The 26,539-nt window shown below is 48.0% G+C and overlaps 1 protein-coding gene across 1 annotated transcript in view; it reads left to right on the plus strand.

Moving 5' to 3' along the window:
* The window catches only part of NPR1 (natriuretic peptide receptor 1), a 63,359-nt gene extending 47,257 nt beyond the window's left edge, over window positions 1-16,102 (plus strand). The window contains exons 12-22 of the mRNA XM_081173501.1: window positions 2,212-2,283; window positions 5,106-5,265; window positions 6,394-6,549; window positions 7,846-8,014; window positions 9,149-9,295; window positions 10,434-10,557; window positions 12,907-12,975; window positions 13,411-13,585; window positions 14,764-14,862; window positions 15,141-15,232; window positions 15,459-16,102. Coding sequence (XP_081029627.1) covers window positions 2,212-2,283; window positions 5,106-5,265; window positions 6,394-6,549; window positions 7,846-8,014; window positions 9,149-9,295; window positions 10,434-10,557; window positions 12,907-12,975; window positions 13,411-13,585; window positions 14,764-14,862; window positions 15,141-15,232; window positions 15,459-15,521 — 1,326 coding nt within the window. The 3' untranslated portion in view covers window positions 15,522-16,102. The remainder of the gene's footprint in view (window positions 1-2,211; window positions 2,284-5,105; window positions 5,266-6,393; window positions 6,550-7,845; window positions 8,015-9,148; window positions 9,296-10,433; window positions 10,558-12,906; window positions 12,976-13,410; window positions 13,586-14,763; window positions 14,863-15,140; window positions 15,233-15,458) is intronic.
* The last annotated feature ends 10,437 nt before the right edge of the window (window positions 16,103-26,539 follow it).

Consider the following 26,539-nt stretch of genomic DNA (forward strand, 5'->3'; position numbering starts at 1 on the left):
TAGATTGCATAAATAACTAAATAAACCACGCTAAATGGTGGGCGGCAGGACGAAAGGCGTAGCAGGAACCGAACCGCGGCGGAACAGAAAGAGCGTGGATTGTGAGGAGAACGGAAAACCTATTGCGTGTCTGCTTGTGGAGAACGTCGGCTACGCACATGTGTGGCCTTGACGTGTGGCAGCCGACATGTGGCTATTCAGTGCAGGAATTGTGCTGCAGAGAGCGAGGCTCAGGATCAGGCCTCTTTCGTGTGTGTAGGTCCGGAAAGTCCTCTGGCGTGGCAGCGTTTCTTCCGCACCCGCCACCTCGACCGCAGCCCTGCCGAGGGCTGAGGCGGGGGCAGACGAAGCCTTTAATTAAAAGGAGCGCCGAGGGGGCACTGCAAGCCTCTCTGCAGAGCCGATTCCAAGAGAGATGATTTATAGCGCGGTGGATGAGCGAGAAGAATTGGCGGCGTGCGGGGGGTGGGAGATAGGGAGATTTCGACAGTCCTAGATTCCTGGCTGCCTGCTGAAGATAAGCATTTCCTCTTATAAAAGAGAGGAGGCAGAAACGGGGAGGCAGGAAAGAGGGAGAAGGAAAGAAAGAAAGAAAGAAAGAAAGAAAGAAAGAAAGAAAGAAAGAGCAGAAGGGGAGAAAATGGTCATGCGGCTGGAACCGGGATGGGCTCCGCATGGGGAGAGGGGCTGGAAGGTGCAGGACAGTGTTGTGTAGTGGTTAGAGCTGGATTAGGACCAGGGAGACCTCAGGTTCAAATTCCACCCTAAACACTTACAGTTCCATAAAACATTAACTGAACCACTTTGAGCTGGTTGTGCTCTATCCCCCGCTCCCTTGTTCTCTTTCTTTCTTTCTTTCTTTCTTTCTTTCTTTCTTTCTTTCTCTCTCTCTCTCTCTCTCTCTCTCTCTCTCTCTCTCTCTTTCTCTCTTTCTCTCTTTCTCTCTTTCTTTCTCTCCTTCTCTTTCTCTCGTTCTCAGCTGCAACCTACTTTACAAGGTTGTGAGGATAAATGGAAAGATGGGAGAGAACCTTTAGAGTTGTTGATGATGATGATGATGATGATGATGATGATGTTGACTCTCCCTCTACCTTGAGGTCCCAGGGTGGGTTACAACATTCAAACACAACCTTAAAAAAACCAGTTTAAAACAACTTACAACCACAAAAATAAACTGGGTTGTCAAGATGCCCTCAGGGCATTTGTGCTGAAAGGTGGGGTTATGGGAAATAAAAGATATTCTCAAATTTAATAGAGGGGAATATTTCAATGTGTAGTCTCCTAGCGTGTGTGTGCTTAGATTGTTTGAGAAACTGGATGTTGTTGAGACTTGGGTTTCCTGTTTTGTTTTCATAAAAGAAAAAGAAAATTCCCCAAACAAGCAGGATATGTAAAGTGCTGAGTTGGGAAAAATTCACACCGAACGTTTAAAAAATAAATAGATAGACAAAACTAAGATTTCTAAGTGTGCTGTGAAATCAAGAGTTGGACTGTGCAGTCTCAGGTTTAGCTATTTGCAAACGGCGCTAGGTTTTGAATTTGCAGGACAAATGAAGGCCTGAAGCGTATAAAAGCCATGGATCGGAATGGATTGGGCTGTGTGTACAAAAAGAGATTTGTGCCCTCTGCGGCATATCTTCGAGACAGTCCTCCTGAACTTGTGTCGACGCCTCCATCTTTCTAGGGCTTCATTCACACGTCACTTCATTCCATTTCTCTGTTTTCCTGTTAATTTCCACATTACATTTGAGCTTCCTCCACGCGAGAAATGTGAGCTGAAAAACCAATGGAATATGGCACACATGTTTAGCGCTCATTTCTGTCTTATTTGATTCCCAGGGGGTGGGGATAATGTTTCCAGCCCTCTTAGCCTTGGAAAGTATGTCAGACTCAAGTGACGAAATTTAGGGTGGTTGTACCAGCATCCGGTTCTTTTTTGCCGTCTTCATGGGGGAATTGTGTGGGGAATGGATGCATGCATTTGCGGAAAGGGCGGAGGAAAGGGGACGTCGTCCAGTGACATTCATCGCTGTAACACCACGCCCTCTGGCCTGAATAACATTTAGCACGACAGGCCAATATTTAGACCAAAAAGCCACCATTCCATAACACAACAGGGACTGCCCATGGTTGGAAAAGGGAAACAGAAGCGCTGGAATTATAATCAGGAAAAATCTAACCCAATATTCCCCACCTCTGGCTGCACCCTAGGACATCCTGGAGAACGAGAGCATCACCTTGGACTGGATGTTCCGCTATTCGCTCACCAGTGACATCGTCAAGGTAATTTTAAGAATGCCTCCATCTGTCTCTGGGAAGCTCGTAAGCAGGGCATGAACATAGCCATCTCTCCTTCTCTGGTGCCCAGAGCTTGTCAGGCCTTGGCCTAGCTTCAAGAAGGGCTGCTGCTGGGGTCCAGTTGAGGGGCAGGCAGGCGAAATTCAGGAGGGCGGTGGGTGCAGGCCACCCACACCTTAAAACCACGGCCAGACTATTTTGAACGGTCATGGCTCCCCCGCAAGGAATTATGGGAACCGCCCTACGCAAAGGATGCTGAGAGCTGTCAGGAGACTCCCATTCCCCTCACAGAGCTACAATTCCCAGCGTTTCCCGTGAAGAGGGGTTGATGGTTAAGCCACTCTGGGAATTGTAGCTCTGCGAGGGGAATAGGAAGCTGGCGTACGAAGCCTTCCGTTGTCCTTTCCCCTCAACATCTGGTACTCATCCTGCCTCTGAACGTGAGGGAGGTTACTAGCGGCTATCTCTGCACCAGACCAAAGGGCCAAAATGTCACGAAATGGAGGAAATCCGTGATTTCCCAAGCTTTCTATTTTTAAGTTGAACGCAAACCCTCCTGCTGTGGGGCAAGGGAGGGAGCAGGGGTTGAACCCGTTCTCCCCATTCCATTTCCCTGATCTAAATTTCACACACACACACACACACACACACACACACACACACACTGCAAACATATGGACGCTCCAAATCTCGTTTTCTGTACTGGGGGAAACCTACAGATCACCATACCTTTTTCTCAGGGAGGGTCGCAGCATCTGTGGGGAGCTGTTTTTCAGTAGGAAAATAGCGAAAGAATCCCTATTGCGACTGGTAGGGCAGAAGGCAGGGAGGCCAACAGTAGGTGGCGCCACAACAATGAATGAAAGACAGAGCCAACTAATTCTAGTATTGTCCCCATCCTCTTCCTCCCTGCTGAGTTCTACAAGGGGCAAGATTGAGAATAAGGAGGAAGCTGAGAGGCAGGGTCACCCCCATAGACAGGTAGCAAGTAAGGAGGGGGCTGGGGGGGCAGGGCTGGCTGAAGGCAGAGGTCGGTGGGGCAGTTCACCCTAATGGACCAGCCGCTACTGAGCTAAGCCAGCTGGGGATGGTGGTAATTGTATACCAACAGCATCTGGGGAGTAGAGATGGAGAATGTTTCAGTTTAGATTCAAAGGAGAACCTACTTAATTCTCACTTTTTGGAACAGCACCTGAACCAAAGCACAACTTTCCTACAAAATATTGCAGTCCAGTTCTCCAAGCAAAGCGTAGGAAAATGCACATGTGGGAAGCAGTCTTTTCTGTGTGGCTGTTCCCATATTGTGGATTTGCCTCCCAAGGCAGGTCAGACAGGATTTCTCTGTGTTAGCCTTCCACCGGCAGGATGAGACCTTAATGTCCAGACAGGATTTTGGAAACTCTGGAGCAGATGATGCTGATCACTGGGCTGCTGTCAGGGCAAATTGCATTTTACTTCCTGGGTCTAAATGTCTTCTGATGTATTGCAATTATTCTCTTTAGTTCGTTTTTATTACCTTGCATTTTATAATGTTGTTTTTAAATGTAAGCCGCCTTAAATCCCAGCTTGAGAGAAAGGCAGATTCTAACTACTATGCACATATTAGAGAGAATAAAATACAGAAGTGCATCATATCGAGGGAAGTTGTTTTGCAAGAAAAGTGTGTATATCAGGGGAAACTGCTTACAAATCTGTGTACGCTATGATGAATTTGCATTGAAAGGCTGAGGAGTTTCCATGAGGACTTTAAGAGACACTTGGCAAACTGATGCAGAAATGTGGAGAATTTAAGACTGGAAAAGATGAAGAAAAGAGAGAAGGGGAAAGCGATGGATTTGCCCGTCCCTAGATTTCGGACCCAAGGTAGAAGACAGCTCAGTCGCAACATAGCTCAGTTAGTAGAGCATAAGACTCTTAATCTCAGGGTTGTGGGTTTGAGCTCCATGTTGGGTGAAAGATTCCTTCATTGCAGGAGGTTGAACTAGGCTGAGACCCTATCTGCCCGTGGACTGCCTCGCCAGAGTGGTGCATGCTCTGGTTATCTCCCGCTTGGACTACTGCAATGCGCTCTATGTGGGGCTACCTTTGAAGGTGACCCGGAAACTACAACTAATCCAGAATGCGGCAGCCAGACTGGTGACTGGGAGCGGCCGCCGAGACCATATAACATCGGTCTTGAAAGACCTACATTGGCTCCCAGTACGTTTCCGAGCACAATTCAAAGTGTTGGTGCTGACCTTTAAAGCCCTAAATGGCCTCGGTCCAGTATACCTGAAGGAGCGTCTCCACCTCCATCGTTCTACCCGGACACTGAGGTCCAGCACTGAGGGCCTTCTGGCGGTTCCCTCACTGCGAGAAGCCAAATTACAGGGAACCAGGCAGAGGGCCTTCTCGGTAGTGGCGCCCTCCCTGTGGAACACCCTCCCACCAGATGTCAAAGAGAAGAACAACTACCAGACTTTTAGAAGACATCTGAAGGCAGCCCTGTTTAGGGAAGCTTTTAATGTTTGATGTATCACAGTATTTTAATATTCTTTTGGAAGCCGCCCAGAGTGGCTGGGGAAACCCAGCCAGATGGGCGGGGTATAAATAATAAATTATTATTATTATTATTATTAGATGACCCCGTGGACCCTTCCATCTCTACTATTCTATGATTTTAAATCAGTGTAACACAAAATGCTCCTGCAAGATCTGCACTCCTCATACTTAGCAGAGTGGGACTGCTGCCCCACGCAAGCCTCAGCTCTCTTAGACCTCTCTCTCTCCCTCCACTCCAATTTTTCCCCCGCTATTCCTCCAACCAGGGGATGCTTTTCCTCCACAACAGCGTGATAAGCTACCATGGCAACCTGAAGTCCTCCAACTGCGTGGTGGACAGTCGCTTCGTGTTGAAGATCACAGACTACGGGCTGGAGAGCTTCCGTCAGGCACCCGAGACGGACGATTCCCACGCGCTGTTTGCCAGTGAGGGATGCTGCTGGGAGGGGAGGGGAGGGGTCAGTTGGGGGGGGTTAGGGTTTCTGAAACCCTTTTTTATTAACAAAATGTAGATTCCACTTGATTGTAGGTGTGTGGGGTGGGGCTGGGAGGGGAGATCATAGCAGTTTTTAAGAAGGAAACATTATCAATGAAAAACAGGTATTTTAAAAGCACCTGAGAAAATCATCAAGCAATAGCTAAACAATTAACTTTTAAAATCATCAGTAAGCTAAGAAGAGATTAAAAATGCACGTTGGCATTCTGCATACCTGGATAGGCCGACCTTAACATTAAAATGATTTCAGACCCTCCAAGTCTCCCTATTTTCCAGGGACAGTCCCGGATTTACAGAAGCAGTCCCGGTTTCTGATTTGACCCTGGAATGTCCCACTTTTCCTTAGGATGTCCCTATTTTCATCAGACAAATGTTGGAGGGTATGGAGTTTTGTGACCCATGAGCCAAGGAGATAAGTAACTGTACAGCCTTTAGAAGACGTTTGAAAGCACCCCTGTATAGAGAAGTTTTTAAACGTTTTATCATGTTTTTATATACTGTATGTTGGAAGCTGCCCAGAGTGGCTGGGGCAACCCAGTCAGATGGACGGGATATAAATAATAAAATTGTTTTGCTGTTGTTGTTGAATAGGAAGTCCCTATTTTCATCAGAGAAATGTTGGAGGGTGTGAGCTTTTAAGTAGGTACCAAAATCAATAATGCAAAGAAGGTCCCTACATGAGGTCACTAGGCAGGGAGTTCCAAAGTGCAGGTGGCACCGCAGTAAAAGATTGATTTCTTACAAGTGTGTTGTCTGTAACAGATCCACATGGTTGAGTGGACACATATGGCGTAAGGTGATCCTGCAATTTGTATGCAGTGTTACTAGCTCCTTGGGAACTGGTGCATTAACGTCAGTGGGTCTGAGAAGGATTTAGCCCATAGCTTCTGATGCTTGCAAAGCAGTGTGACCCTTTGTAACTGTCCTGGCTCAAAGGCCTGTGGCCTTTGGCCTCCCCAGGCATACCCTGGTTCCCCTTCCAGGCCAAGATGATAGCAACTGACTCCCGCTCCCTTGCCCTGCTTGACTCTGCTTCTCCCCCCCCCATTTCTCCCTAGAGAAACTCTGGACAGCCCCCGAACTCCTGCGCATGGAGTCGAACCCATTCCTGGGCACGCAGAAAGGCGACGTCTACAGCTTTGGGATCATCCTGCAGGAGATTGCCCTGCGGAACAGCGTCTTCTATGTGGAAGGCATGGATCTGAGCCCCAAAGGTAAGAAATTGGGTGAACGGAAAATGCCAATTTCTCCTCCAGGTCACTGCCAAGGTGCAGGAACCCCCAGATGTCGTTGGACTCCAATTCCCATCAGCCTTGCAAGCACGGCCAATGGGGCAACCTCTGGAGGGCTGCAGGTTCCCCACGCCTTTGACTTAGAGCTTTTGGGATCCAGCCACATTCCTCCACAGCTTCCCCTGCGCAACTGGTAAATAAGTTGTTTTACACACTTCCCCAACGTATTTACTTCATAAAATGTTGAGGGTTCTTTCTTTCAATCCAGCGATATATACATTATAAAGAAAGATGAAACAACAAAATCACCAGTAAGAAAAATTAGCCATAATTTGAGACTTTCAAGGGACACGGATGGCACTGTGGGTTAAACCACAGAGCCTAGGGCTTGCCGATCAGAAGGTCAGCGGTTCGAATCCCCGCGACGGGGTAAGCTCCCGTTGCTCGGTCCCTGCTCCTGCCAACCTAGCAGTTCAAAAGCACATCAAAGCGCAAGTAGATAAATAGGTACCGCTCCAGCAGGAAGGTAAACGGCGTTTCCGTGCGCTGCTCTGGTTTGCCAGAAGCGGCTTAGTCATGCTGGCCACATGACCCAGAAGCTGTATGCTGGCTCCCTCGGCCAATAAAGTGAGATGAGTGCCACAACCCAGAGTCGTCCGCGACTGGACCTAATGGTCAGGGGTCCCTTTACCTAAGACTTTCAAAAGTAATAGTAGTAGTAATGAGTGCTTTTTTTCTTAAAAATGTTTAGGGGTACTCTCATTTTGACTCAAGAAAACCACCATTTTATAGTAGTTCAAATAAGTAAGGGAAAATAAGTACAGTAAATGGGCAAAAGTACAAAGATCCACAAAATGTTTAGGGGTATGCATACCCCTGTGTCCCCCCAGAAAAAAGCACTGGTGATGATGATGATGATGATGATGATGATGATGATGATGATGACAATTTGTACACTGCCCATCTGACTTGGTTGCCCCAGCCACCAGGGGTGTCTTCCAGCATATATAAAAACACAGTAAAACCTTAAACCTTAAAATAAGAATACGTGAAAGCTTGCATTAATTTTCGGAACATCTGGGTAGGCTTGTCTAAACAAAAACGTTTTGAGCAGGCACTGAAGAGTGCAGTGAAGGGAGCCTGTCTGGTATCAATAGGCAGGGAGTTCCAAAGTGCAGGTGCTGCCACATTAAAATGTCACCTTCTTACCCATGCGCATGTCCCCTCCCAATAATTTCTTTTCGGTCCCCCTCTCCCCTGCCCGTGTGCCGTTTTCAGAAATTATCGAGCGAGTAAAGAGCAGCGAGCGCCCCCCCTTCCGCCCCTCGGTGAACTTGCCATCCAACCTCGAGGAGGTGGTTTTACTGATGCAGCGGTGCTGGGCTGAAGACCCCCAGGAGCGCCCCGACTTCCACCACATCAAAGGCATGCTGCGGAAATTTGACAGGTACGCACCCTCACTGCATCCCGCCCCACAAGCTCAACCTGACAGGCGGCCATCATTACCTGTTTTCACCCCAATGTGCACAGGCACCTTTTCAGAAAGGAGCCATGTGATGATTAAATTCATCATTCCACCCTGATGAAAGGCAGGCAGGTGCAGCCCAAAGGTCAGGGCATTTACCTGGAGATGTGAAGGAGGGGCTTATGGCAGGAGTATGCAGCATGCGGCCCTTGACCTGATCCCCTGCGGCCCTCAGCAATCTCTGAGAACAGTGAAGGGTTGTAGCTGATGCTAGTCCTACTCAGAGTGGACCCATTGAAATGAAGGCCCTTTAATTTCTGTGGGATTACTTTGAATGGAATTGGGTTAAACCACAGAGCCTAGGACTTGCCGATCAGAAGGTCGGCGGTTCGAATCCCTGTGACGGGGTGAGCTCCCATTGCTCGGTCCCTGCTCCTGCCCACCTAGCAGTTCGAAAGCACGTCAAAGTGCAAGTAGATAAATAGGTACCGCTCCGGCGGGAAGGTAAACGGCCTTTCCGTGCGCTGCGCTGGTTCGCCAGACGCAGCTTAGTCATGCTGGCCACATGACCTGGAAGCTGTACGCCGGCTCCCTCGGCCAGTAAAGCGAGATGAGCGCCGCAACCCCAGAGTCAGCCACAACTGGACGTAACGGTCAGGGGTCCCTTTACCTTTACTACCCAAAATGTGCCCCTCCTCCTTCCAGCAAGGGCTAGGAACCTCTGCAGCCAAATGTGTCCTTCCAATTCTCTATAGCTCTCAGATCTGTCTGTAGGCCACACCTCCTCTCTCCAGACCACGCCTCCCAGCATCCCTGCTTTGCACCCTCCCTGAGTGCTTCTGCTTAGCTGAAGGATGGAGAGAGGTTTGGGGATGTATCTGTGGAAACCTCTGTTTTCCCCGCTGACTGACCCATTGGTCAGAAAACTGGGAGCCAGGAGCTGATTTGCTTCTTAGGGTGTAGGATCCTGGCTCCGCAAAAGACTAGAAACTTTGGTTTGTGTTTTCTTCTAAATGAAAGCTGAAAATGCAGAGAGGGGCCCCCCGGAATATCTTGGCAGAGGTGGTGGCGGCCTAGAATCTCGGTTGCTTTAATCTTTGACTGTCTGTGTGGCAGGGGCAACAGCTGCAACCTCTTGGATACGCTATTGTCACGCATGGAGCAGTACGCCAACAACCTGGAGGAGCTGGTGGAGGAGCGCACACAGGCCTACCTGGAGGAGAAGCGCAAGGCAGAGGCCCTGCTCTACCAGATTCTGCCCCAGTGAGTCTGCCCCACCCCACTCCTCTACCAGTATCTGTTAGCCATGCTCCTCCTATGGAGCATCCATGTTCAGAAGTGGTATACACAAGGGCCCAGCCAATCAGCACTCTGCACAGCCTAGCTCCATTTCCTGACTGTCCGAAGGGCCCAGCCAATCAGCAGTCTGCACAGCCTAGCTCCATTTCCTGACTGTCCTAAGGGCCCAGCCAATCAGCACTCTGCACAGCCTAGCTCCATTTCCTGACTGTCCTAAGGGCCCAGCCAATCAGCACTCTGCACAGCCTAGCTCCATTTCCTGACTGTCCTAAGGGCCCAGCCAATCAGCACTCTGCACAGCCTAGCTCCATTTCCTGACTGTCCTAAGGGCCCAGCCAATCAGCACTCTGTGCAGCCTAGCTCCATTTCCTGACTGTCCGAAGGGCCCAGCCAATCAGCACTCTGCACAGCCTAGCTCCATTTCCTGACTGTCCGAAGGGCCCAGCCAATCAGCACTCTGCACAGCCTAGCTCCATTTCCTGACTGTCCTAAGGGCCCAGCCAATCAGCACTCTGCACAGCCTAGCTCCATTTCCTGACTGTCCGAAGGGCCCAGCCAATCAGCACTCTGCACAGCCTAGCTCCATTTCCTGACTGTCCTAAGGGCCCAGCCAATCAGCACTCTGCACAGCCTAGCTCCATTTCCTGACTGTCCTAAGGGCCCAGCCAATCAGCACTCTGTGCAGCCTAGCTGTTTCCTGCCTGCCCCAAGGGTGGCCAATCAGCACACTGTGCAGCCTGGCTCCGTTCTTTGCCTACCACCAGGGCCCAGCCAATCAGCACTCTGCGTGGTCCAGCCAATCAGCACTCCACACAGCCCAGCAATTTAAAAAATGTTGTGGGAGCAGGTTTCCTTCATGACTGATAACAAAGGCCAGCAAAACAGTCCGGTCTGTGCCCTAAACAAAAATAACTTGTGTTCTGCACAGGTCCCTGCTCTGAGCCCAGTCCTCAAAAGAAGTCCTCTATATGCGATAGCTGTACAGTGAGCCCCACTTCTCCAGCAGACCCGAAATGAATCAGGTCTGCCTTCACTCCTAATTGTGGTTCATCAGTTGGTACGTGGAAATGCAGTGACGTGCGTTACTTTCCCTCTCATGCAGCTCAGTGGCCGAGCAGCTGAAACGCGGGGAGACGGTGCAAGCAGAGGCATTTGACAGCGTCACCATCTATTTCAGCGACATCGTGGGCTTCACTGCCCTGTCGGCAGAGAGCACCCCCATGCAGGTAAATGGGTTGGACCAAGGCAGTGGTTGCAGTTGCGGCGTCGAGGACAGGAGAAGGCGTTTCTAATAGGGAGAACCATTCTTTTCCAATCCTCATTTTTTCAATCTTCAGTTTTATTCTCCCCATTTCCACATCAATCTGCATTTTTTTACATATATATATAATATTATATATATATAGAGAGAGAGAGAGAGAGAATGTGTGTGTATGCCTTTTTGTACACAGTGCTTGCAAAATTCAGAAGTGTGAGTGTGACTCTCAATGGATGGCTGTATTTCGGTTTGTGTACTGTTTCAGAAAGTGGGAGTTAGGTAGGTTCACCTTGAAGTGACATAGATACCATTAGGCAGTTGAATGTGCATGCATACTCCATCTGTTTCCCTAACCACCCACCCTGCCGTTCGTGTGGCTCTAGACACTAGCAACCCATGCTACACACACACACACACACACACACACACACACACACAACATGTATATATGTTGGAAGCTACCAGAGTGTCTGGGGCAACCCTGTCAGATGGGCATGGTATAAATAAAATAATAATAATAATAATAATAATAATAATAATAATAATAATAATAATAATAATAATTTTTTATTTATATCCCTCCCTCCCCAGCTGAAGCCGGGCTCAGGGCGCCTAACAACATTAAATAATACAACATTCTAAAATTATTTCATTATAAAATTAATTCAAATCAAATTGATGGCAACCATTGGGCTAGAGTTCTGTGAAGATTGCCAAAGGAAGGAGTCAGGCTTTGCCCTGGCCAAAGGCTTCGTGGAACAGCTCTGTCTTGCAGGTCCTGCGGAAAGATGTCAAGTCCCCATCCCCACAATACCTAGTTACTGGTATCCTATCAGGGACCCTGGGTATCAAACTCTGAAACTGTTAGGCTGAGCTATCTGGGATGGCCTGCTCTTGGGCGTCTGTGCACAGAAGGGGATTTTGGGATTCAGTGTGGAGTGTCCGGACTTGGTAGGCGAGGGGTGGGAAACCAGAGGTCTGGGGGTGGCATTTGCCCTTGGCCTAATTTCATGTGGGTGGGGGCAGCATGCAGGGTGGGGGCAGTGGGAACAGGGTGGGGTGGGGTGAGAAACAGATTCATCAGTCCACTGGGTGAGGAGACAGGGAGGGAAGAGGGATGGCAGAAAAAAGGGAATGAGATGGGGAGAGAGAAGAGCATGGTAGTTTGAGATGGGGGGTACCTTATGCTGGATGTGGCACTGAAACTTTTTGGGGGGGAGTTCCCCATCCCTCAGCTAGGCCTTGTATAAATACTAGGAGCCTGGTCTCCTGCCCTCGCTTGATCAACACAGCAGGATCTCCTGCCTTTCTGCACTTTTTGGCCTCAGCCTCATCCCTCGGTTGGCAGAGAGGGAATCAATTAGGTAATCAACGGCTACCAAGCCTTGCCCTCACAGGTGCTGCGGCAACTCAGGTAACCAGGACGACGGCGGTTAGCTCACGGAGGTAACAAGGGAAAGGACGGTGAGTGACCAAAACAGCGAAGCACTGGGAGGCACCAATCACCAGGGAGACAAGCGTGTCACGGAGGTGACTGGGTTGAGCAGGAGGGGAACAAATGTTCAGGTAATCTGGGGTGACTGAAAATTTCAGAAACGGAGAGGAACCGAAACAGACAGTTGCCCATCCCTATTGAACACAGATTCAATCACTAAAGGTAAAGGTACCCCTGACCATTAGGTCCAGTCGTGGCCGACTCTGGGGTTGCGGCGCTCATCTCACTTTATTGGCCGAGGGAGCCGGCGTACAGCTTCCGGGTCATGTGGCCAGCATGACTAAGCCGCTTCTGGTGAACCAGAGCAGCACACGGAAACGCTGTTTACCTTCCCGCCGGAGCGGTACCTATTTATCTACTTGCACTTTGACGTGCTTTCGAACTGCTAGGTTGGCAGGGACCAAGCAAGGGGAGCTCACCCCGTCGTGGGGATTCGAACCACCAACCTTCTGATCGGCAAGTCCTAGGCTCTGTGGTTTGACCCACAGCGCCACCCATGTCCCTTGATTCAATCACTAGCATCCCTCAAAAAGAATCCTGGGAACTGTTTGTTAAGAGGGCTTGGAATTATAGCTCTTTGAGGCGTGAACTACAGTTCCCAGGATTCTTAGAGGGAAGCCACATCCTTTAAAGATATGGTGTGTCCATAGCCACAGTGGCCAACCAGAATCCTGCGGGAAGGCCCCAAGCAGGGCATGTAAAATCATACTTCATTTGAAGCTGCAGAATCGATAATCTTTTATCCCACCCCCCTCCGCCCTTAGCACAACGTAGACCCAACCCTGTCATTAAGATCAATCCCCTTTTACTTCTCATTCACAGGTTGTCGCTTTGCTCAACGACTTGTACACCTGCTTTGATGCCATCATTGATAACTTTGATGTCTACAAGGTGAGAGGTTCTTGGCCTGGCCAGCTTGAGGTTGCGGGGCAGCAGTGGCGTGCAGTGAAATTTTTCATAGGGGAATGGTTAGGGCTAGAGGCATCAGCTTGTGAGGGAGATTGCGGAGTGGGGACGGACGTCGTGATGTCACTCATGTGAGCATCATGCCTCCCTAAACCAGGCAGAAGCTTCCTGGGCCTTGGTAAGGAGGAGTTAGGCTTTTATACTGTAATACTCTAATTTACTGGGAACATCTAGGGGACTAGTCCACATGCCACTGCGGGGCAGGGAGAGTGATAGGCAGGGAGGGGATAAGCAAATGGGTTTGGCCATAAAGTCAACGGATCAGGTGACTGACCTACAGGAGGGGGTATTTGATCTGCGTTGAGTGCACAGAAATGCTTCTCCCTTCCATGAATCCCTCTCCCTGCCATGTCTGCCCAGGTGGAGACCATCGGCGATGCGTACATGGTTGTGTCGGGCCTCCCGGTGCGCAACGGACGGCTGCATGCCCGTGAGATTTCCCGCATGTCGCTGGCGCTTCTTGAGACCGTCCGCAACTTCAAGATCCGCCATCGGCCGGACCAGCAGCTCAAACTGCGAATCGGGATCCACAGCGGTGAGAAATGAGTGGGAGCGTGAAAAGAGGGACCCCTTTAAGACCCCTTGGTCACGGGCAGGACAGCCATGCTTGCTTCAACGCTGAGATGGCTTAGGCAAAGCAAACAAACCATGGTTTGTTGTGACGTCTGATGTGGTGCTGTGATTTGATAAACCATGGTTTTGAGAGCAGCCGCCCCAAAAAAGGGGGGGGGATCTGAAGCTGGTTTGCAAACCATGGTTTAGGCAGTGTTTGGCTTTACATTCACACTTGGAGGTGTTGCTTCACCCTGAGAGGCTGATCTTGGGACTGAGTTCCTGGGATTCTTTGGGAAGAGAGAAACAGGAATTGCAATGGAATACTGCCTTTTGCGTTTGTAACAAAAATGATATACAGTCGTACCTTGGTTGTCGAACGCCTTGGTACTTGTACATTTTGGCTCCCAAAAGGGTTTTGGCGCCGCAAACCCAAAAGTGAGTGTTCTGGTTTGCAAATGTTTTTTGGAACCCAAACGTACGACGCTGCTTTTGCGGCTTCCGATCGAGTGCAGGAAGCTCCTGCAGCCAATCGGAATCTCTGCCTTGGTTTTCGAACGTTTTCAGAAGTCGAACGGACTTCCAGAACGGATTCCGTTTGAAAACCAAGGTACGACTGTATAAGCGAATCAAAGGCTAGCTCGGTTGTCAGTGGGCTGGTTAGGATGTAGCGCGGTTTGATGAACCATGGTTTGCGCAATCTACAGTTCAGATTTGCCTTCCAGGTATACAGCCAGAAGCATGGTTCACACGGTTTTATCTTTAGGTCTGCACAAACTGATTTCCAGGGTGGAGAGGGCATGATCCTGGCTATTCAGGGGAAAGTGGTGGGAGCGGCCAAGGCTGACCCATTCGGGTGAGGGGGTAGTGCCCCACCAAACTCAGCCTGTCTCCATCTGCCTGACTTTCTGCCTAACAGCCAGTCCGGGGGGGGGGTGGGGGGTGGCCCTGACTGGCAGCTTCGTCTTCCTCAGTCTCAGTGTAGAACTCAGCAGGGAAGAAGATGCCAGTCATTGGCTCTGGTTCCGTCTGTTATTGGTCTCTTCTGCCCCACCAGTCTTAATGGGCACCAGCCATCACTGGATGGGAGCCGAAAAGCTCCACACTCACGTGTCTTCATCCCACCCCATCCCCCATGTCCGCTGTGTTTTGCTCCCCAAGGCCCTGTCTGTGCCGGAGTTGTGGGTCTGAAGATGCCTCGCTACTGCCTCTTTGGGGACACAGTCAACACAGCCTCCCGCATGGAGTCTAACGGGGAAGGTGAGCTGCTATTTTGGGTGGGGTGGGCAAGGGCAGGCGATCTTTGATGGCTTCACGGGCCAGATCCTTTTCACGATCTAGCCCCAGCCCCGTCACACAACTGAGTGTTCTGAATTTGGATTTTGAGATGTTGCGCGCAGCTTCCCACATCACCTTATTTTCCTCGCCGATACGCAGTCACAGTTTTAAACCCCACCTCACGTGTATGCAAAGGTTTGGCTGAAACAGTGAGGAGCCACCGCTGTGCAAACCTGCTAATTTCTGTCTGCACCTTCCAGCTCTGAAGATCCACTTGTCAGGAACCACCAAGTCCATCCTGGAGGAGTTTGGGTGCTTTGATCTGGAGCTCCGTGGGGATGTGGAGATGAAGGTGAGGAACTTGGCAAAGTTCTTCTGTTAACCTTTGCCTTTTCGTCTTTAAAGCTTGAGACAGTTCAGGTACCCCAATATAGCCTAAATGGGCACCAGCCGCAACTGAGTGTATCCATGCGCCAGATTTCTGTTCTTTTCCCTGGGGGCGGTAGGTGGGGACATTGTGGTGGGTTTGGTGGTGCTGTGTCTGATGTCTGAACAGCCCTCCTGTCTCCTCTCTCCAGGGGAAGGGCAAACTCCGGACCTACTGGCTGTTGGGGGAGCGTGTGAGCAGTACACGGGGCTGAAGAGTTGCGGCCTTCCTCCGGGATTCCCAGGAGATCTCCTAACCCTCCTGCTTTCCCGAAGGCGGGCACGTCTGTCGTCCCCGCCCTGCCACCAAAGACCCTCTGTTTTCAGGGCACCCTCCGGGGGTCAGGGGGATCCCGGACTGAGCCCCCAGGACCCTACTCCCTTGGAGCACACCCACCCTTCTCCACCTCGGGCCTTTTGAGCATGTCAGCTGCTCTGACCCAGCTCTGAGCCCCCAAAGACTGGACAGTGCACCCGTGGCCTGGAGCAGCCATCACTACGGATGTGTGTCCCCTGTCTCCTTTTCCCCCGTTTCACCTCAGCTCCCTGTTGAACCACGTGAACGAGACATAGTTGGGGTCCTTCACGATGCCTGGTAGACTCAACAAACTGCACCAGGCCCTCCCTCCGTGTAAGCTGGTTGGGCATCTGACACTCTCTTGTGAATTTGGCATCTGGAGCGAGGACGTCTGAGCATCTCGCAAGACCTCGTGCCTGTATATGACCCGCTGCTGATTTCACACCCCACCCCCTGAAAAAAAGCTCTAGCTTTATAATAAAATGAATGTATGCGTCACTCTCTGCCTTCCCTGAATAGCAAGATGCGATCTGTAGAACCGTATTGAAAGTCCTTCCTCTGATGTTGATCTCTCCGCCTCCCGCACCCCAGGACACATATAATCTGGTTGTGATGACTTTGTCGCGGAGGGGGAATGGCGCTCTGCACATGCTCAGAGGCACTTGTTATTGCTACCTCGCATATCGCTGGGAGTGAAAATAGACTATATTGTTAAAACGGGGTGTTTGCGTGCATGTGTTGAGAGAGAGGGAGGGAGGGATGGTTTCTGGAGCAAGTTATGTTAAACAAGTTATGAAAAGCAGAGGTGGGGAGAGAAATGAGGGGAGGGTTGTTTTGTTTTTTGGCTTAACCCTTTCTGCACGCACATTATGGCAAAAAAAAAAAACACCTTCCAGATGCCCTTTGTGTTGGAGGAAAAGCTGTTGTTGACACAAATACCCACTTCCTTCCCCAGCAATGACCATTTAGAAAGAGAGAGAGAGAGAGAGAGAGAGAGATTCATCAGGGCTATGGTGCTTTGGGGAAGCTACTTCCACCCCACTCCTCGCCACACCCGCCATTTTACAAAACCAATGTTGCATCCGCCTATGATTGTGATAACAGATTCAACCTATTGTGTAGTTCGGCCCTTTATGAACTAACTGCCGGAGCTGGCCAGCATGAAATCCATCCTCTCCACTGGTCATGTGCAAACAGGGGACCGCGGGGGGCGGGGGGGGGATTGTGAGTCTGCCACAGTGAATAATGTAAATAAAGGCCCTTTCGGTGAGGCAACCTGTTTGGTCTCTTTGTGAGTTTCTCTGGCTGCACCTCCTTCTGGAAGGAACCGCAGGAGCTGGACCCCGGTGAAGGCAGTCTGGTCTTACTACAGTGGTACCTCGGGTTACGTACGCTTCAGGTTACATACGCTTCTGGTTACAGTCTCCGCTAACCCAGAAATACTACCTCGGGTTAAGAACTTTGCTTCAGGATGAGAACAGAAATCGTGCTCTGGCAGCGCGGCAGCAGCGGGAGGCCCCATTAGCTAAAGTGGGGCTTCAGGTTAAGAACAGTTTCAGGACCTCCGGAACGAATTAAGTACTTAACCCGAGGTACCACTGTACTTAACAACACTCTGAAAAAGCAGGTGTTTGTGGGAATATGACTGAAGTCTCCCAAATTTCACACAGAAAGGAAGCACCCTCTCCACTCCTGGGCACTGCCAAGGCATGAACTGGAAACCAGAACTCGTGTTGGCCCCAGGCATCTTGGGATAACTGTCAGGGCTCATCACTGACTGGCCGGGGGGGGGGTACTCTCTTTTTCTTTTAACAATCAGTTCAGTACTCTGAGCAACACTGGGAAGCTGGGACTGCCTGGCGTTTCAAGTTCCTACAATGCCTCCAAAGACATCGGGAGCATCGGAGGGAATTGAAACTGCAGCCGCACACGTACAATAGCAAAATAAATAATTGTAGGGAAAGGTGGGCCAGTCATCTGGCTTGGCCTTCCTGTACTCCTGATTTCCAAGTCCCTTGGTGCTGCTTTAGAAGCACAACAACAAAATTAAAAAATGTCAGGAGATCCAATCTCAAGATTCCCGCATCACCCGTGCCAGATCTATACGTACAAAGCGTTTCATCACTCGAGACCCTAACATATTTTGCGTCAGTCATCCCATCGTACGGTGTGCATGGCAGGGAACTACGTTTTTTTTTTATTTAAAAAATTCTTTTAATCTCCTGCCTGTTGCCTCCAGGAGAAAAAAAGCCGGATGTGGCTACGAAGAAAGGGTAATTAACAGATCGGCCTCTCATTTCCTCTGGGCCGCTCATAATCTTACGACTTAGTGTCTTGCATCAAATTTATTTCCCCTTCGTACGCGGAAAGAACGGCTGATACCTTAGAACCATGAGTCACGACCGAGGAGCGTGAAAACGACACAGGCGACTTGGAAAGGAAAAGACCGATATTTTATTTTGATGGAGCGCCTGCTTCAGTTTTCCTGTGTAAACAACCAAGAGTCTTACAGCACTTTATAAAAACTAGCATGTGAATTATATCGTGCATAATATTGCTTAAGCGCAATTGAACACAAGTAGACATGCATGAGATTGCATTATTCGATATATTTTTTTAAAATTGCTCGGAAGGAACTGTTGTGGAGTTTCCGTGTAAATGTGTGTGTGTGTGTGTGTGTGTGTGTGTGTGTTGTGCAAACGAAACTGAATCATTGAGATCAGATAAAGGGCTTCTTCACACAGTGCATAAACTATGGAACTTTCTTCCACAGGAGGCTGCGATGGGCACCAGGTTGGATGGTTTTATTTTAATTCTTTTTTATTTTCATCTTCCCATCCCATCTTCTGCAATATTTTTCTCCTTTCATATCATAATCGTAACTCTCATTCTTTCTGTAGCTCATAGTTCAAACCCTGCTCACGAATTCACCATATCATAGCATTTCTTTAAATAGTCCCAAAAAGGCTTCCATTCTTCAATGAAACAATCCTTGTTACGTTCTCTTATTTTAGCAGTTAACTTTGCTGATTCAGCACAGTCCATCACTATTCTTCTTTGGTGGGAGTTTCTTCACCTTTCCATTTCTGAACGTAATCCTAGCTGCTGTAGTTACATACATAAACAAAAACCATCTTTTCTTTGGAACTTCTGTCCCTATAATCCCTAGCAGAAAAGCTTCAGGGTTGTTTTGCTTTTTGTCTTTTGTACAGCCACATCAAACATCTTTTTTTTTATCTCATCATATATCATTTCCCAAAATACCCTCACTTTCTTACAAGTCCACCAACGTGTGGGGAACAAGAGCCACCTGTTTGTTTGCACTTCCAGCAGTTATTAGGAACCTTCTTATACATTCTAGATAATTTATCAGGGGTTAAATAACGTCTAAGCATCATTTTCACAGAGTTCTCTTTTAAAGCACAGTGAGCAGTCCAGTATACCTGAAGGAGCATCTCCACCCCCATTGTTCAGCCCAGACACTGAGGTCCAGCTCCGAGGGCCTTCTGGCAGTTCCCTCCCCACAAGAAGTGAGGTTACAGGGAACCAGACAGAGGGCTTTCTCGGTAGTGGCACCTGCCCCGTGGAATGGCCTCCCACCAGATGTCAAAGAGAAAAACAACTACAGTGGTACCTCAGGTTACATACGCTTCAGGTTACATACGCTTCAGGGTTCCAGATTCCACTAACCCAGAAATATTACCTCAGATTAAGAACTTTGCTTCAGGATGAGAACAGAAATTGTGCAGCGGCAGCGCAGCAGCAGCAGGAGGCCCCATTAGCTAAAGTGGTGCTTCAGGCTAAGAACAGTTTCAGGTTAAGAACAAACTTCCAGAACGAATTAAGTTCTTAACCCGAGGTAGCACTGTACCACACTTTTAGAAGACATCTGAAGGCAGCCCTGTTTAGGGAAGCTCTTAATGTTTGATTCATTACTGTATTTTAATATTTTGTTGGAAGCCGCCCAGAGTGGCTGGGAGGCCCGGCCAGATGGGCGGGGTGTAAATAAATTATTATTATTATTATTATTATTATTATTATTATTATTATTATTATTTATTTCATATCAACCCTCCAAGGTTGGATGGTTTTAGACAAAAAGTGGATTAAACAAACAGGGATCAGAAGACTATCAAAAGCTACTAGTATTTTTTTTTTAGTAATATTTATTGAACAATCAAAAGCTTCAAAGTTTAAACATAAAATACAAAAACAAAAAAAAAAACTACAAAAATAAGAAAATACAAAACAAAACACATAGAGGTACACAATAAAAAACAGTTAACAGAATAGAAGAAAAAAAGAAAAAACACCAAAAAACAAAACAGAAAAAAGATTAGTATTTTCATATCTTATACTTCATTCACTAGTTTCTTGACCTCCTCACACCTCCCTTTTTGTATTCCAGTTCAGATATTTAGTTCAGCAAATCCTTACCCTCTATCATTTATCCACTAGTAGCTGCTTCCATGGTTGAGCAATGCTTCTGCATACCACTTGCTGGAAACCATAGGAAGGGAGAGCGCTCTTGTGGGTCCTGATTATGCGTTTCCCACAGGTATCTGCTTGGCCCCTGTGAGAACAGGAGGGTGGACTACAGTAGAGAGCCAGTGTGGCGTAGTGGTTCAGAGCAGTGGACTTGTAATCTGGTGAACCGGGTTCGCTTCCCCGCTCCTCCACATGCAGCTGCTGGGTGACCTTGGGCCAGTCACATTTCTTTGAAGTCTCTCAGCCCCACTCACCTCACAGAGTGTTTGTTGTGGGGGAGGAAGGGAAAGGAGAATGGTAGCCGCTTTGAGACTCCTTAGGGTAGTGATAAAGCAGGATATCAAATCCAAACTCTTCCTCCTCCTCCTCTTCTTCTTCTTCGATGGGCCGTTGGTCTTATCTAGCAGGCTCTTCTTGTGTTCTTAACATCTAGATGGTACCAGGTGAGGAAGGCTGATCTGCAGATATGTCAAGTGGATCATGTGTTGGACTAAGAACTTGGCAGACCTGTGTTCAAATTCCTACTCATCTCATGAATCTGATTGTGTGAAGCCTTGGGCCCATTTTACGAACTTTGGAAGAGCTTTCTGGATCATCTAGTGAGCAACATCTCACTGCGTCCAACCAGATGCCTGTATGAAACCCAGGCACAAAGCAGTGGCGTAGCGTGGGTTGTCAGCACCCGGGGCAAGGCAAGTAATTTGCGCCCCTAACCCATCGATTTGCGCCCCCTAACCTGTGGATTTGCGCCCCCTAACCCTAACCCCCAGATGTTGCGGCCGGTGCGGCCGGCCCCCCCTGCACCCCCCCGCTACGCCACTGGCACAAAGGCACTCCTAAACTCCCTTAAAGGATTGTTGTGAAGATAAAAGAGGAAGGGCATATACCACTTGGAGCTCCTTGAAGGAAACACCTTGCTTATTCGACATCTCGTTTTCTGTTTGGCTTTTAAGCCACGAATGTGGTTTGACTTAGAGACAGAAATATGTCAATCAGGGGTGGCAGCCAAGTTTTATATAACTGTCTCAGACAAAATTATAGCATGCTATGTAAGGATGATAAACGAGTCCTTGCAAATTGGGAAAACTTCCCAGGTTGTGGTCAGAGGCAGTCGTAAAGGTGCTTTCAAAGGCAGGAAAAGTTATGACAATCCCACGGCCTCGTAGGCCAATCTCCCCAATAAACCAGGATGCAGATATACGGAGCGCTATATTAGCAAAGAGGCTAAATAAATCCAGAGATATGTAGAACGAGACCAGAAGGCTTTATAAGGAACGGAAAACGACGATCAGCATGTCAGGAAAGCTACAGATTTTATCGAGATATGCCCAAAATGAGGTGGCGGGGACCGTCCAATCTTCCTCTTTTTAGGTGCAGAGAAAGCCTTTGACAGAATCAGATTTTTTTTACCAAGAATATTTAGGAGGTGCTTTTGAAAAATGGGTTGATATGCTTGCTTTATTCCAACACGGTGTTCTGGCCTGGAGAAGACTATGAAATGATACAATGGCTAACTTCAGATATGTGAAGATCTGTCACATGGATGGTGGAGCAAGACTGCTTTCAGCTGCTCCAGAGAGTAGAACTCAAATAGATGGATTCAAATGGCAAGGATGGAGATTCTGACTAAACGTTGGCAAGAACTTTCTGAGGGTTAGAGCTGTTCAGCTGTGAAGAGTGGAATCTCCTTCGTTGGAGGTTTTTAAACAGAGTTCGGATGCTCACCTGTCAGGGATTCTTAGCTGAGAGACCCGCATTGCAGGGGTTTGAAACAGATGACTCTCAGCTCTACAATTCTGTGATTCTAGTGTACGCCACCAAGATTTAAAGAGGAACAAGGCGCGATGATTGCCCTTTATTGCCATTGTTGTCTGTATTCAGTACATAGTTACATTATATACTTTCTTTAATATAATGAGATCTGTAAGAAAGTCACACCACATTTCACGGTAAGTTAGTACACCATTTGTTCGTTTGCTTCAAAAAAATTGTGATGATGAAAATCTGCATTATATGCCCATAACCAGAAGCTGTCTCTGAGCTATATATATATTTTGTTGCTATTAAATTGTGGTTGCTTCAAGACTGGATTATTGCAATGCGCTCTATGTGGGGCTTCCCTTGTGCTTCATATGGAAGCTACAGCTAGGGCAGAATGCTGCGGCATGATTGCTGACCGGAGCGAGGAACCTTGTCAGGATCTAAAACCTCTGCTCAGAGATCTGCACTGCTTGGTGTTTTGCAACCGGGGCAAGTTCAAGGTGTTACCATTAGTAGAATCATAGAATCATAGAGTTGGAAGAGACCACAAGGGCCATCAAGTCCAACCCCCTGCCAAGCAGGAAACACCATCAGAGCACTCCTGACATATGGTTGTCAAGCCTCTGCTTAAAGACCTCCAAAGTAGGAGACTCCACCACACTCCTTGGCAGCAAATTCCACTGCCGAACAGCTCTTACTGTCAGGAAGTTCTTCCTAATGTTTAGGTGGAATCTTCTTTCTTGTAGTTTGGATCCATTGCTCCGTGTCCGCTTCTCTGGAGCAGCAGAAAACAACCTTTCTCCCTCCTCTATGTGACATCCTTTTATATATTTGAACATGGCTATCATATCACCCCTTAACCTCCTCTTCTCCAGGCTAAACATGCCCAGCTCCCTTAGCCGTTCCTCATAAGGCATCGTTTCCAGGCCTTTGACCATTTTGGTTGCCCTCCTCTGGACACGTTCCAGTTTGTCAGTGTCCTTCTTGAACTGTGGTGCCCAGAACTGGACACAGTACTCCAGGTGAGGTCTGACCTGGAGTACACAAAGCCCTTTACAACTTACAAGATTGCCTGCTAAGATCTACCATTTGTCCGATAATAAATGCTGGAAATGTAAGGAGGCTGAAGGGACATTCTTTCACCTCTGGTGGACCTGTCCAAGAGTGAAGGCCTTTTGGGAAATGATATACAACGAGTTAAAAAAGGTGTTTAAATACACTTTCCCTAAGAGACCAGAGGCATTCCTCTTGGGCATTGTCGGCCAGAAGGTGTTAAAGAAGGATAGAACTCTTTTTATGTATGCTACTACTGCAGCAAGGATTCTTATCGCTAAGCATTGGAAGACTCAAGATTTGCCCACACTGGAGGACTGGCAGACGCAACTGATGAACTACATGGAACTAGCCGAGATGACTGCAAGGATCCGAGATTTGGGAGAAGAAGCAATGGAGGAGGATTGGTGTAAATTTAAGGACTATTTGCAAAAGTATTATAAGTTATATGAATCTTAAGGTGCCGTATGATTTGGAATATCAGCCCCAGCAACAAAAATGGTTTATATAAGAAATTGGATAATTTTTATGAAAGAATCAAGGTTTAAATGGGTAAAAATGACAATATGTTATATTTTAAAAGTAAATGGAAAGCAAGAGATTTAAACTTAAACTGCAATTGTAAGTAAAAAGAAACACATGAAACAAGGTTATAATTTGCTGATAATTTTATTGTCAAGAATGCATTATGTGGGAGATGTGGGGAAGCCCGACAGAAATTTGAAATAAGTTGTTGAAATGGTTGAGATTTTCTGTTTTTTCTTTCTTTCTACTGTCTATGTTCTTTCTTTTTTATCTGTAATTTGGAAAAAAAACGTAATAAAAATTATTATAAAAATACAACTTGCAAGATTGCCTTGCCCCATGGCATGCCTGTTATGTACTGAAGTTCTCACCCTGGGCCAGCAACGGGATACTGTAGATAGTTTTCACTCAGGTCCACATATGCAAATAAGGAATTGAAAGTGACGTTCAGTGATTGGATAGTTACAGAAAGTTGTTACAGTTGCGTTGTAGTGGAGCTCTATAGAAGCAGGCTGGATGAACCCTTCAGTTCAGTTCTGTTCTGTGAATAAACAAGAGCTGTTTGAAGAATCACTGTGTTGCCTGATATGTTCACCCACAACTTAGCAATGCCCACTTGACCACTTCAATCGGTGCAACTGGCGTTGTTCCGCATACCTATTCTGCATCAGTAAGAATCCAGTCTTTTAGTGTGGTGGAGTCTACACTTTGGAACTCCCTGCCCATTGACACTAGGCAGGCAACTTCACTGTACTATTTTCGGTACCTGCAAAAAACGTTTTTGTTTAGGCAAGCACAAGCCTACCTAGATGTGTTGTTTTTAGCTCATTGCTAGTTTTTAATTTTCTGAATGTTTTTATTATTATAATTTTATTGTTTTATTCTTTCTGCAAACCACTTTGGGGTGTGTGTGTGTTGGGTTTTTTTAAAGAATCAGGCAGGATATGAATATTGTGAAATAAATAAAATAAAAAGATGTCAACTGTCAGGTGTGGCGAAACTTTGACCCTCCAGGCGTCGCGGAACTACATCTCCCATCATCCCTTGCCATTGGCCGCGCTCGCAGGGGCTGATGGGTGTTGTAGTTGAGCAACAACCTGCGGCCAAACCTTTCCTCACACCTGTGACCTCCGAGCGCAACTTACTCGGGAGTAAGCACGCACGGCACTCTTTGTTTTCGTGGGGAGTTACTTTGGAGTACTTATAAAAGAGGCCAAGGAGGACGACGAGGCCCAACGGGCGCCCTCAGAGGAAGAGGCGGGGAGGGAGGGGCCTTCGCCGGACAGCGCGGGAAAACCAAGCCGCCGACTCAAGATGCGGAGGGCGCATGCGCGAGGGAGCACTGCGACGGGGTGAGCGCCTCGCTACTCGAAGCCCGTCCAGAAGCAAGAGCGGGAGGAGGGCCGCTGAGGCCGAGCCACGATTGCGCCTGCGCAAGACGGGAGGGACACCAAGAGCGCCTTAGGCCTCGAGTCGCGCTGCCGTTGGGCTGCTTTGCCTCGCGCCGCCCCCACCCTTCCTTTCCCCTTTTCCCCATATAGACTTAAGAAAATGAAGAGTCGAATACACAAGCCCTCGCGTTCTAGCTTCCGGGTTCGCTGTGGATTTTCTTCTGGCTAAATTCTACCGCAGTCAGAAAAGCGGATTTATTTTTTGCATGGGGCGGAATTTCCAAACCACCCAATCTACACAAAATTGGACAGATACCGCTGTATATGTTTCATGCATAATAATGCCCTATTTTAAAATGCTGTCCAAGCTAGACTTTTAAACATCATCTCCCTTCAGAGGTGGTGGACCTTTTAAGCAGAGGTTAGATGGCCATCCGTCACGGATACTTTAGCTGAGATTCCCGCATCGCAGGGGGTTGGACTAGATGACCCTTGGAGTCCCTTTCAGCTCTAAGATTCTATGATTCTATATAATGACAGTCCTGCAAGGTAGGCCTCATTGAACTCAGTGGGGCTGAACTCCGGAGAAGGCATGGAAAGGATTGTGCTGCGACTTTGGGGAATACACAGCAAAGTTGTTGTAAATCTCTCCCTCATATTGTATATGAATAATAATAATAATAATAATTTATTATTTGTACCCCGCCCATCTGGCTGGGTTTCCCCAGCCACTCTGGGCGGCTTCCACAGAAACCAAAAAACACTAAAATATCATACATTATTAGAAGTTAGATTGGCTTCAACCAGAGCCAGGGCCTTTTCAGCACTGGCCCCAACTTGGTGGAATGCTCTGTCTCATGAGACCAGGGCCCTGCAGGATCTGATCTCTTTCCGCAGGGCCTGTAAGACAGAGTTGTTCCGCCTGGCCTTTGGATTGGAGCCAATTTGATTCCCTCCGCCCCCTTTTTCTTTTTTCTTTTCCTTCTCCTGCAATGAGGCTCCATTTTAATATTTTAATGTTCCATTATTTTAATGTTGTATTTTATTTTTGTTTTTAAGTTGTAATCACTCATCTTGTTTTTATTATTGCTTGTAAGCCGCTCTGAGCCCGGCCTTGGCTGGGGAGGGCGGGGTATAAATAAATTATTATTATTATTATTATTATTATTATTATTATTATTATTATTATTATACATTAAAAGCTTCCCTGAATAGGGCCGCCTTAAGATGTCTTCTGAATGTCAGGTAGTCCATCACCTTGACATCCGATGGGAGGGCATTCCACAGGGCGGGCGCCACCACCGAAAAGGCCCTCTGCCTGGTTCCCTGTAGCTTCGCTTCTCGCAATGAGGGAACCGCCAGAAGGCCCTCGACGCTGGACCTCAGTGTCCGGGCAGAACGATGGGGGTGGAGACGCTCCTTCAGGTATACTGGGCCGAAGCCGTTTAGGGCTTTAAAGGTCAACACCAGCACTTTGAATTGTGCTCGGAAACGTACTGGGAGCCAATGTAGGTCTTTCAAGACCAGTGTTATGTGGTCTCGGCGGCCGCCCCCAGTCACCAGTCTAGCTGCCGCATTCTGGATGAGGCAGCATGACTGGAGTACATGTCAGGGTTATTGTCTCAGCCTCACCTGTAACTGCAATATTAACCATGTGGGAACTACCCTGCCAGGCTGTCGTCTCTCTATCTCTCTTTGGTGCCTTCCACTTTGAACC

This window comes from Podarcis bocagei (genome assembly GCF_964188305.1).
Source record: "Podarcis bocagei genome assembly, chromosome: 16".
NCBI classification, from domain to species: Eukaryota; Metazoa; Chordata; class Lepidosauria; order Squamata; family Lacertidae; genus Podarcis; species Podarcis bocagei.